This window comes from Macaca nemestrina, chromosome 20, assembly GCF_043159975.1.
Source record: "Macaca nemestrina isolate mMacNem1 chromosome 20, mMacNem.hap1, whole genome shotgun sequence".
In the NCBI taxonomy this organism is placed as follows: domain Eukaryota; kingdom Metazoa; phylum Chordata; class Mammalia; order Primates; family Cercopithecidae; genus Macaca; species Macaca nemestrina.
Window position 1 is genome coordinate 65,625,908 of NC_092144.1, and position 11,619 is coordinate 65,637,526.

Genomic DNA, 11,619 nt, shown 5'->3' on the forward strand with positions numbered 1-11,619 from the left:
TCTCCGTGTCTGCTTCTCAGAGAACCCAAACTCACACAGCGATGTCGGGGTAGAGTGGAGGGGTCTGGGCTGAGATCCTTATCCCCCGGGCCCCTCCATGGTCCCCTCTGAGAAGGGGCCAGTATAAGGCTGGGCTCCTATATCCCCAGGGCTCCCGGTCTCCCCAGGGCAGGGGCAGCCTCACCTCAGGTGTGGCCAGGCCCACCTGGGTGCTAGAAGGAAGCAAGCCATCTTGTCTCCGTTCCCACCCCAGCAGGGTCCCTCTCCCAGACAAACATGCAGCGCTGAGGCAAATCTGCTTTTTATCCAAGTGAGGAGGGAGGGGGGAGAGGGAGCGTCCTGCTGGCCACGGATGAAGAGGCAGCTGCACACTGCAGTCCGGTCCTGACAGCTGGAGCCGAGGGGTTGTCTGCAGGAGGGAGGGTGGAGTGAGTGACGGCTCAGGAACCCCCCGCATCCCTGTGTTCCGGGCTCTCTGCCTGGGGGGCAGAGGCAGGGAGCCCTGTCCACCCACCCTTGCCCCTCACATGGACCCACACACTTGTTCCTTCGTCCCTGCATGCCCCCATTTGCTAAGTGTGTGCATGCGTGTGTGCCGTTAACGCACTGGAATCCATGGGTAGCAGACTGGGAATGCAAGCCAGGGAGAGGCAGAAACGGGGAGATGCAAAAGAGAGAGGAAGACGCAGACATGCAGAAAGGGAGAGACAGAAGCACAGGGACAAAGAGACCTGGGAGACAGAGACACAGAGACAGAGAGAGAGAGAGGGAGACAGGCAGACACAGAGAAGACAGAGGCAGAGGGAGGCCAGGCATGGTGGCCCTCATCTCAGACCCTCACCCCAGCATTCTGGCTGCAGGCAGGAGGATCACTTGAGCCCAGGAGTTTGACACCAGCCTGGGTAACATAGGAAGGACCCCATCTCTGGTACCTGTAGTCCCAGCTCCTTGGGAGGCTGAGGTAGGAGGATCGCTTGAGCCCAGGAGGTCGAGGCTGCAGTGAGCTGTGATTGTACCACTGCACTCCAGCCTGGACAACAGAGCGATGGGGGTGGCTCTGCCTGGCTACTCATGGTGGTCTCAGAGGCTGTGGGGGCTACCAGAGCTAGAACCTGTGGGTCCCTCTGCTCAAATTCAGATTCTCTGTCTTTCATGTGCTGGAAGCTGCTCGCTCTCCCCAGTAAGCAAGAGTTTTGGTTTTCAATAGGCCCATTTTCCTTGTAAGTGGGGCCTACGTTCGAGTCAGTGTGGTCTGAGTCTTTGGTGGAGGCTCCAAGAGTGGAGGCCTGTGCAGCTGTGCTAGATGTTTAAGCTACGCAAAGGATTTTTGTTTCTTTTTTTTTGAGATGGAGTCTCGCTCCGTTGCCCAAGCTGGAGTGCAGTGGCACGATCTTGGTTCACTGCAACCTCTGCCTCCCAGGTTCAAGTGATACTCCTGCCTCAGCCTCCCTAGTAGCTGGGATTACAGGTGTCCGCCACCACGCCTGGCTAATTTTTGTATTTTTAGTAGAGATGGGGTTTCGCCATGGTTGCCAGGTTGGTCTCAAACTTCTGACCTCAGGTGATCCACCTGCCTCGACCTCCTAAAGTGCTGGAATTTTTACAGGTGTGAGCCACCATGCCCGACCTCATAAGGGATTTTCTTTTCTTTTCTTTTTTTTTTTTTTTTTTGAGACGGAGTCTCGCTCTGCCGCCCAGGCTGGAGTGCAGTGGCTGGATCTCAGCTCACTGCAAGCTCCGCCTCCCGGGTCCACGCCATTCTCCTGCCTCAGCCTCCCGAGTAGTTGGGACTACAGGCGCCCGCCACCGCGCCCGGCTAGTTTTTTTAGTAGAGACGGGGTTTCACCGTGTTAGCCAGGATGGTCTCGATCTCCTGACCTCGTGATCCGCCCATCTCGGCCTCCCAAAGTGCTGGGATTACAGGGTTGAGCCACGGCGCCCGGCCTCTTTTCTTTTCTTTTTTTTTTTTTTGAGATGGGGTCTCACTCTGCTGCTCAGGCTGGAGTGCAGTGGCTTGATCTTGGCTCCCTGCAGCCTCTGCCTCCCAGGTTCAAGCAATTCTCCCACCTCGGCCTCCCTAAGTGCTAGGATTACAGGCATGAGCCACTGTGCTCAGCCAGGATTTCCAAAGGTAACAGTAACTACAGGTGCTTATTTTCACATTTTATGCCAAGCTTCATGTTAGCTTATGCTTCACCCGTGCAAACAGATGTTCATGCTTTCTTACACCAGTTCTTCCACTGAACCACAACATGTAGCGTATGATTGGGGTGACTACTTCTTCAAATCTCACAAAGAATAATATACAACTGGAAGCATTCTGGATGCATAGGAGAAAAGTTAATTCTAGCTGGGTGTGGTGGTTCATGCCTGTAATCCCAGCACTTTGGGTGGCTGAAGTTGGCGGATCACCTGAGGTTGGGAGTTCGAGACCAGCCTGATCAACATGGATAAACCCCGTCTCTACTAAAAATACAAAATTAGCCGAGTGTGGTGGCGCATGCCTGTAATCCCAGCTACTTGGGAGGCTGAGGCAAGAGAATTGCTTGAACTCGGGAGGCAGAGGTTGCAGTGAGCCGAGATTGTGCCATTGCACTCCAGCCTAGGCAACAAGAGTAAAACTCCGTCTCAAAAAAAAAAGTTAATTATTTACCTACATAAAATGTCCTAAGATAGAAGAGTTTAATTCTTTTACCAAACCCCTATTTGAGAGATGGATTCAGTCACCCATCCATCCATGTGCCAATAAATGCATTCATCCACTCATCTGTGTACCAAACATCTGTCCAACCACCCATTCATCATCATCTACCTATCTATCCAGAGAGCACGCACAAGCTAGGCGAACCCCGACTGTCCTACGGAGAGTCCTATGAACCAGCTGACGCCCCTGCCCCAAGAAGTTCCCAAGTGTAACCACAAGTTAAGGTGCCCCGGGGAAGTGACACAGGCACCCTCATTCCTTTTGTTCAGTAGGAGTCTCTGAGACCTCCCCAGTACCATGCTGCATGGGTGAGGCCGAGGACACAGAGAAATATCAGGAAAGGCTCTTGTCCCTTTATCAAGCAAGGCTCCCTCCCCAACCATATCCATTCATGGTCCATTCACCAATCCACCACCTAACCACATCTACCCATTAAACAACCCATCCAGTCATCGATCCAACCACAGCTCAGCATCAACCAACCCATGCATTCACCCATCCACCGCCCACCCATCTATCCATTCACCCATCCATCCACTCACCCATCTATCCGTTCACCCATCCATCCATCAAACAACTCATCCATCCACCCATCCACCCATCTATCCATTCACCCATCCATCCACCCACCCATCTATCCGTTCACCCATCCATCCATCAACCAACTCATCCATCCATCCATCCACCCGTCCATCCACCCATCCAGCCATCCAGCCATCCATTCTTCCATTCATGTATCCATCCTTCCACCTCCCTACCCAACCATCAACCTTTCCTGATTTCACACTTTTTGCTGGGTAATGTTAGGACCAAGGACACTAGGGACCTAGGTCTTACCCTCAAGGCACTCCCTCTCAGGTGGGAGAGACAGTAACAACGTAGACACAGCACATGGTCATACAAGCAGCAAGAGAGGTCGCTCAGACAATATGAAGACCCAGAGAAGGCCAGAGAAATTGAGTTAAATCTTAAACATGTGAGAAGTTTTCTGGGCGGTGTGGAGACAGCCAAGGGCACTCCTGGTATAGAGAAGAGCAGGAACAGGGACCAACTGGCCATCTGTGGACTGAGAGACATCATTAGTGCAGAGAGGCAGGAGAAACAGGGCCAAAATATGGGGGGGTCCACAGGCCACTGAGTGCTTCGGTTTAACTGAAAGTGAAGAGGGAGCCACAGTAGGTCTTTGAGCAGAGGCAGCTAGCTGGAAAGGTGTGATTAGGAAAGAGATAGAAGGTAGAGGGGAAAGGGGAGTGAAAGTGTTGTGGCTTCCCTTCTCCTGCCTCAGTTGGTCCTTCTTACTCCTCCTTTCCTAGGACTACAGGTCAGGAGAATCCCAGCTCCTCCACCTACGTGTTGTGCGGCCTTGGGCAAAATTGGCGCTTTTTTTTTTTTTTTTTTTTTTTTTTGAGATGGAGTCTCGCTCTGTCGCCCAGGCTGGAGTGCGGTGGCGCTATCTCAGCTCACTGCAAGCTCTGCCTCCTGGGTTCACGCCATTCACACGCCCGGCCAGTTTTTTTTGTATTTTTAGTAGAGATAGGGTTTCACCAGGATAGTCTTGATCTCCTGACCTCGTGATCCTCCCTCCTCAGCCTCCCAAAGTGCTGGGATTACAGGCGTGAGCCACCGCGCCCGGCAAAAGTGGCGCCTTTCTGAGCTTCAGTTTCCTCCACTGTAGAATGGGGATGGTAAGGCCGGGCGCGGTGGCTCAAGCCTGTAATCCCAGCACTTTGGGAGGCCGAGACGGGCGGATCACAAGGTCAGGAGATCGAGACCATCCTGGCTAACACGGTGAAACCCCGTCTCTACTAAAAAAATACAAAAAACTAGCCGGGCGAGGTGGCGGACGTCTGTAGTCCCAGCTACTCGGGAGGCTGAGGCAGGAGAATGGCGTGAACCCGGGAGGTGGAGCTTGCAGTGAGCTGAGATCCGGCCACTGCACTCCAGCTTGGGTGACAGAGCGAGACTCCGTCTCAAAAAAAAAAAAAAAAAAAAAAAAAAAAAAAGAATGGGGATGGTAATAGTAGTGACCTCGGAGACTCAGTTACATCGAGAGGATTAAATGGGGCCTGGGCTGGGCTCGGTGGCTCAGGTCTGTAATCCCAGCACTTTGGGAGGCTGAGGAGAACAGATCGCATGAGTTCAGGAGTTCGAGACCAGCCTGGCCCACATGGTAAAACCCTGTCTCTTCTAAAAATACAAAAATTAGGCCGGCAAGGTGGTGCACGCCTGTACTCCCAGCTATTTGGGAGGCTGAGGTGGGAGGATTGCTTGAGGCTAGGAGGTCGAGGCTGCCGTGAGATGAGATCACACCACTGCACTCCAGCCTGGGTGACAGTGAGAGATCCTGTCTCAAAACAACCCCAAACGACAACAACAAAACAAAACAAAACAAAACAAAAAAATGGGGCCTGGTGCACCTGGAGGCTGGGGCAAGTGTGGCTCTCCCCGGGAGGGGGGCCTGTGTGACTCGGCCCCCACACTTCCCATCTCCAGCGGCAGGGTCTCACAGCCTTCCCCACGTCTGCACCGGTGCCTGCTGTCTCTGCGGTTCTCCGCCAGAGTCTGCCCGTCCCGGTCTCCACCCCTCCCTGGGACTCTACTTCCCCATGGCCGCTCTGTGTCTCCATCTGTCCATCGCTCCCCCGTCTGTCTCCATTCCCGTCCCTCCCTCGGTCCCTCCGTCTCCCCGCACTGCCCCGCCCGCCCCTCACCTGGGCCTCACTCGCTGCCCGCGCCGGCCGCCCCGGGCCCGGCCTCGAGCGTGGCGAGCTGCAGGCGCACGCGGCGGGAGCCTGCGGGCGGCGGGGGCGCGCGGGCGGCTCGGCGCGCTCTCCGGGAGCCGGGCGCGGGGCGCTGGCCCGCGGCGGCGGGCGCCGACCAGCGGCGGGAGAGCTTGCGCGCCAGGCGGGCGAGCGCCGAGGGCCGCAGGCCGTAGTCGCGCTCCAGCTCCTGGCGCGAGATCTCGATGTTGCCGGTGTACCAGAGGATCCAGCCCAGCAGGCTCAGGAACACCAGCAGCGCGCCCGAGTAGATGAGCAGGTCCCCGAAGTCGCGGCCGCGCACCTGCAGCTGCGCGAACACGCCAGTCAACAGCGCCGCCATGCCTGCCACGTCCAGCGCCACGGCCAGCAGCAGCGCCATCCGGCAGCGGCCCAGGCCAGCCGCGGGTGCGGGCGCGACGGCCGGCGCGGACGGTGCACCCGGCGGGGTCCCCTGCGAGGCGCACACCGCTGGCACCGCCGCCATGGCCTTGCACCGCCGCCGCTGGCATCCAGAGAGAGCGTTCCGGGGTGCGGCCCGGCCCGGGGCGGGGTCAGGGGACGGCGCCAGGTGTGCCAAGCTCCCGCCTGGTCACCTGAGCCCGGCTGGGCTCAAACCGACCCCGGCCGTGGTTTCCGTGTAGGGGCTATTATTGCTCAGAGGCCTGCGCCGGTGGTAGCCAGGCGCACAGCCACGGGTGCCTCAGGGGCCGTGCCACCCAGGGAGGTCACACATGGCCAAAAATCAGGGCATTTCAGTGGTGGCAGCGTGGGACACTCGGAGCCGGGCGTGGCGTTGTTTCTGCTCAGTGTCCGCCTCCCGAAGCCAGTGCAGATTAGACAGTGCAGATCAGACAAGGCCCTTAGACGCCAAGGAGCTCTGGGACGCGAGAACCAGCAGTCGGGATGGTCTAAGAGGGGGAATCTCGGGGCTCAGCGGAAGCTGAGTTTCCTTTACTCAGAGCGTGTCTTCTGGAGTCTCCTGTGTGCCCAGCGAATGAAAGCCAAGGGAACAAAGCCGGACGAGACCCATCAGGTCCAGAGCGCACCCGTGGAGGAGGCTGGGCGAACCCCGACTGTCCTATGGATAGTCCTATGGACCAGACGAGGCCCCTGCCCCAAGGAGTTCCCAGCTGTAACCACAAATTAAGGAGCCCTGGGGAGGTGACACAGGCACCCTCGTTACTTTTGTTCAGCAGGAGTCTCTGAGGCCTCCCCAGCACCATGCTGCGTGGGTGAGGTCGAGGACACAGAGGGATATCAGGCAAGGCTCCTGCCCCTTTAGGGTGGCCCTGACAACGGATCATAACCTCCCAGGGAGCTGATGGGGCGTGACAGGCACACTGCAGGCTGGAGGCACAGGTGGAGGGCAAAGAGGACTGGCAAATCTACAGAATCCTAAGGGGAGCCAACAGCAGCCACATGCAAATCTCCCTCCCTCCAAACAACTCTCCCGTAGAGGGCATCCGTGCTCCCATGGGGTGGCAGTCTACGAGAAGTTTCCGTGTAGGTTCTCCCCAGGCTTAAACAGTTCAAAAGTTTTATTTCAAGAAAACTCTGGGGAGGGCGAACTGCAAGGGGGCTGCCGAGATTAGCCGAGGGATCCCGAATGAAGACGGAATGTTTCCGAACAGACACACCTCTCCGAAGAGCGTTTCCGGAGGGTTCCGAAAATGCCCGAGCGGGCCTCGGCGCCTTCATTGGCCATCACCGCGAGGGCTTACGAAGACCGGAAATATCCAAAGGTGCCGGGGCTAGGCTTAAATAGTTCACGCATTCACCAGTTCGTTCATAAAACAAACGTTCGTTGAGCGCCCATCATATGCCAATCACAGTGACAAGCGCTGGGTGAGCAATACCGGAGAGACAACGATGAGGCGTGGGTACCAGGACCTCTCGAATTGGAGCCACTCAGAAATCCAGCGGTGGAGTTCCGAAAACTTCCGAACGGTCCTCGGAACACGCTCTCGGCTCTCTAACCGAAGAGTTCCGAATATTCCCGAGCGTTGAGCGATTGGTAGGCGGAAGTAGCCGAATATCATCGAGCCGCCTCGGAGGTGGGGACCGACAACTCCCGTTGCGCCCGCCCAGAGAGGAAGCGGAAATGCGTGTGCGGTATTAAAGGTGTCGTCCCGCCCCCTCCCAACCTCTTTCCATCTCAGGTCGCCGCTGCGAGACGAGGTGAGGTTCCGTCTTCTTGGTGTGGCCGCCATCTCGCGCCCGCCGCCCGCACCCTCGCAGCCCTGTGCCTGCCTTCTCCCCTTGCGCCTCAAGGGTCCTTGGCGGACCCCATCCCCACCCCCTGAAGTCGTTGTGAATTCTCAAGTTCTTTTCCCCTCACTCTCCCGGAAGTTAGTCTCGGCTGCCTGAGTGCGGTCCCGCCGCCTTAGGTCACTTAGTCCCGCCCGACGGATTTCTAGGTCGCTGTCTGCCCTCAGGGGTCTCCCATTCACCCACGTTCCCAGTCGCCGACTTCCTCTGCTGTCCTAGCGGGGCCCCCGGCCCAGCGCCGGTTTAGTTCTCAGGGTCTGACGCTTTCCACGTGCCCGTTTCCCCGCAGCCGCCGCCATGTCTGCGCATCTGCAATGGATGGTCGTGCGGAACTGCTCCAGTTTCCTGATCAAGAGGAATAAGCAGACCTACAGTACTGTAAGTGGGGCCCGGATGCGTGGCTCCTGCGGGAGGAGGGTCCTGGGTCCCTGTCTCTGGGTCAGCGGGCGGGACCTTCGCATGTCTCCGGGTCCCATCTTCACGATTCCTTGTGCCGCCTCCTTCCCAGGAGCCCAATAACTTGAAGGCCCGCAATTCCTTCCGCTACAACGGGCTGATTCACCGCAAGACCGTGGGCGTGGAGCCGGCAGCCGACGGCAAAGGCGTCGTGGTGGTCATTAAGCGGAGATCCGGTGAGTTTTGTCTGGTTTGGGCCAGAGAGCGGCCCGTTTCCCGGGGCAGGGAGCTGTGATTTTTTAACTGTCAGGCAGGAGGAGTGATAACTGCCATTGCGGCGGGCATCCCTGGCGCCAGGGTGTTGGTCTGGGAACCGGTTTCGCTCTCGGCCGACTCTGTGAGCCGCGCGCGTCTGAGCCTGTGTCCTCACCTGTAAAGTGGAGAAACAAAAAAGGACCTGAACTTCCCCGGTGTGGTTGAGAGTGAAGGCACGGGATTGATGTTTTCAGACGAAATCCTCAAAGCGAGTCAGGGTGGCGATGGATGGCTTCATCCCACAGGTGGGAAAATTGAGGCACAGTAGGGGAGGGGCCCTCGCTGCCACACTTAGAAGGGGACAGGCTGGGTTGGTCGCAGCCATTTGACCCCCATTCCGCCTGTGTAGGTTAGAGAAGAGGTTTTGAGGACCCCACTCCATACGTTCTGCTGTCAGGTGCAGGCCGTTTTGAGGGATTCCCTGAGTGTTCATGGGAGTCGGGGGCGACTGACGAGGAGTCCAGCTTCACATGTGTTCTTGCCAGGGCTGTGTTTTCTTTTTTTAGAGTGAGTTTTTCTCAGGTCCTTGACTGGAACTGCTTCAGAGCCAAGGGTCCATTGATTCAATGGCAGCAGCAAACGCAGTCTTGGCTAGTGATCCTCCTGCCTGAGGGACACGTAGTCCAGGGAGCAGGCAATTGCTTGGCACCTGGGGACCCCGTTTTGGGGTGTCCTGAAAGCTTTCCCCTCTTGGATTGCCGAATACATGGGTGGCCTTTCCTAGACGAAGGGACTGGATTGAGTGAGGCTGGGCCCCTCAGCCAAGCTGATGTTTAACCACTGCTGTGGGGATGGGCCTGGGGTTCCTGGGAAGTTGTTCATACCCATTGCCAGGAGCGTGGGCTCTGGCTAGACCTGGATCAGATCCTAACAAGCAGCAGCTTCCTGGCATGAGAAAGGAGTGTTATTGTGGTGGACAGAATTGGGCTATGAGTATGACAAGCTGTGTCCTCAGTACTCTGTGATGAGTGAGCCTCTGTTAAATGGACAGGTGGGGAAACAGCTACCTGCTGGCCTGCCCGGGCGCCTGCCATGGGCCCGGGGTGCTCAGCTTCTCAGTGTGAGACTGTCCGCACCTGCGTGTTGTGCTAAAGGTGCAGGTTAGGTGGACTGACCCCAGGACCTCCCTGACCCCCAACCAGGCCAGCGGAAGCCTGCCACCTCCTATGTGCGGACCACCATCAACAAGAATGCTCGCGCCACGCTCAGCAGCATCAGACACATGATCCGCAAGAACAAGTACCGCCCCGACCTGCGCATGGTGAGCTGGGGTTTGGGGGTCAGGCGGGGGGGGGGTGGCCCGTGCTATGGGGAAGGGCCTCCCACTACTGGTTGCATATGGGCTGGAGAGGGATGGATTCTTGCTTTCAACCTACTCCCCACCCCCGGCATGTCCTAGGGGACAGCTTGTGGAGTGTGTGAGCTGAGCCTTGCTCTGCCCCCGTCCAACCCCCTCCAGGCGGCCATCCGCAGGGCCAGCGCCATCCTGCGCAGCCAGAAGCCTGTGATGGTGAAGAGGAAGCGGACCCGCCCCACCAAGAGCTCCTGAGCCCCCTGCCCCCAAAGCAATAAAGAGTCAGCTGGCTTTCTCACCTGCCTGGACTGGGCGTCCCTTTGTGAAGCGCTCTGGGGAGCTCTGGCCCTGTGTGTTGTCATTCAGGCCATGTCATCAAAACTCTGCATGTCACCTTGTCCATCTGGAGGTGACGTCTGGCCATGGAGGAGAGGTGGGGTAGCTGCCTTGGCTCTGGTTGGGGCAAGGGTCATTGTCTTCATGGAAAAAGCTTGCTGACTTGTTACCGAGACCTACTGTCCCATTGTGAGGTGGCCTGAAGAATCCCAGCTGGGGCAGTGGCTTCCATTGAGGAGAAGAAAGGCGTTTTCTAACCCAGAAGGGTGCGGGCTGAGGGCTGGGCCCTGGTGCTGCAGCAGGGTTTGGGGGCTTGGGGTGTTCCCAAGACCTGGGGGACAACAGGCAGCACCTGAGGAAGGTGACTCACATGCAGAGAGTGGGCACAGCCACGTGTGGAGGGGATGAGCTTTGGTTGATGCAGCCTCGTCTCTGAGATGGGCAGCTTGCTGGGTAGTGACTCATACCCGTAAGGGAGGTGGCAACCCCAGGGTACAGCCAGTGGATGTTGAACAGCCTTAGCATCGTCCCCCTGCTCCAGCCCTCCAGCTGTCCCCATCCCTCCCCAGTCTCTCTCAGCTGGCTCTTGTCTCAGGTATCAGCTCAGTGGCCACTCCTGGGCCGCCCTGTCACCCAAGCTCTTCTGATTGCCCTGTCCTCCTGTTTCCTTTGGCCTGTTTGCTCCCTACCATTTATGACAGGTTGTGAGGCCAGGAGTTTGAGACCATCCTAGGCAACATAGTGAGACACAGTCTGTAAAATAAAACTACCTGGGTGCGCTGGTGTGCTCCCTGTGGTCCCAGCTCCTCAGAGGTTGAGTAGAGGCTGAGGTGGGCGCCGCACTTGAGCCAAGAGTTTGAGGCTGCAGTGAGCCCATGAGCCCACTACTGCAGTCCAGCCTGGAAGACAGCGTGACACTCGAGAGAGAGGCTTGGATGGGGAAAGAGTCATGCTAGGCACCTGTAAACCACTGCCAGGGACCGAGGATCCAGCATCCAGGACACCCCTGGTTCTGGCCATCGTGGGGTACCCGATTCTGAGAAGGACTCTACTCCGTGTCTGAGACTACCCATGGCCTTGTGACTGAGAGTAAAGGGACTGTCGGCCTTGACTTGCCATTAGTTGGCGTCATAGAGGGCTGGGAGCCCTGCCTTTTGGGGCAGACAACTGCCCTTCCGACCTCAGCCCTGTCTGCTCCAGCCTTGCCCAGCTTGAAGGAGAGCAAATCTGACCACTTCTTGCCAGCCCGTCTGCTGTGGATTACCATGTCCTCTGTCCTTCCCTTAGTTGGGTCTGTTAACTCGGATTGAGGGGTTGCTGTAGAACTGAGTTGGGTGACTTGGTATCTGCTCAGGACCCTCGCTGTCCCAGTCCCACTCAGGCCCACCTATGGCTTGCCTCACTCCACTGGGACTCCACCTTCATAAGGTGAGCTCACTGCTCACCTTAGTAGATGGCACCTTCTCGTGAGGCCTGCCCCTCGCACCTGCTTCAGTTGTCGTCCACAGCACTGATTTCCAGCCAACAAGCTGGCAGGTTTGTCA

General features: G+C 57.4%; 2 protein-coding genes across 2 annotated transcripts; one reads left to right on the forward strand and one right to left on the reverse strand.

Annotated features, from left to right (window-relative positions):
* Positions 1-285: 285 nt before the first annotated feature.
* LOC105488172 (transmembrane protein 238) lies at positions 286-7,505 on the reverse strand. The gene is made up of 2 exons (XM_071087896.1): positions 5,416-7,505; positions 286-409 (listed from the first exon to the last, which is right to left on the reverse strand). The coding sequence occupies exon 1, from the start codon at positions 5,948-5,950 to the stop codon at positions 5,423-5,425; it is 528 nt and encodes a 175-aa protein (XP_070943997.1). The 5' UTR covers positions 5,951-7,505; the 3' UTR covers positions 286-409; positions 5,416-5,422.
* Positions 7,506-7,511: 6 nt separating this feature from the next.
* Positions 7,512-10,037, forward strand: LOC105488171 (ribosomal protein L28). Its single transcript, XM_011752022.3, has 5 exons — positions 7,512-7,644; positions 8,024-8,112; positions 8,243-8,366; positions 9,588-9,706; positions 9,905-10,037. Exons 2-5 carry the CDS (start codon positions 8,032-8,034, stop codon positions 9,992-9,994), a joined length of 414 nt encoding a protein of 137 aa, XP_011750324.1. The 5' UTR covers positions 7,512-7,644; positions 8,024-8,031; the 3' UTR covers positions 9,995-10,037.
* Positions 10,038-11,619: the final 1,582 nt, after the last annotated feature.

What these genes read in the sequence shown, in the direction of transcription:
- LOC105488172 (XM_071087896.1), bottom strand. Translation starts at nt 5,950, where the DNA reads ATGGCGGCGGTGCCAGCGGTGTGCGCCTCGCAGGGGACCCCGCCGGGT.
- LOC105488171 (XM_011752022.3), top strand. Translation starts at nt 8,032, where the DNA reads ATGTCTGCGCATCTGCAATGGATGGTCGTGCGGAACTGCTCCAGTTTC. An exon ending in ATAAGCAGACCTACAGTACT is followed by an intron (nt 8,113 to 8,242) that starts GTAAGTGGGGCC and finishes CCTCCTTCCCAG; the next exon opens with GAGCCCAATAACTTGAAGGC. An exon ending in ACCGCCCCGACCTGCGCATG is followed by an intron (nt 9,707 to 9,904) that starts GTGAGCTGGGGT and finishes AACCCCCTCCAG; the next exon opens with GCGGCCATCCGCAGGGCCAG.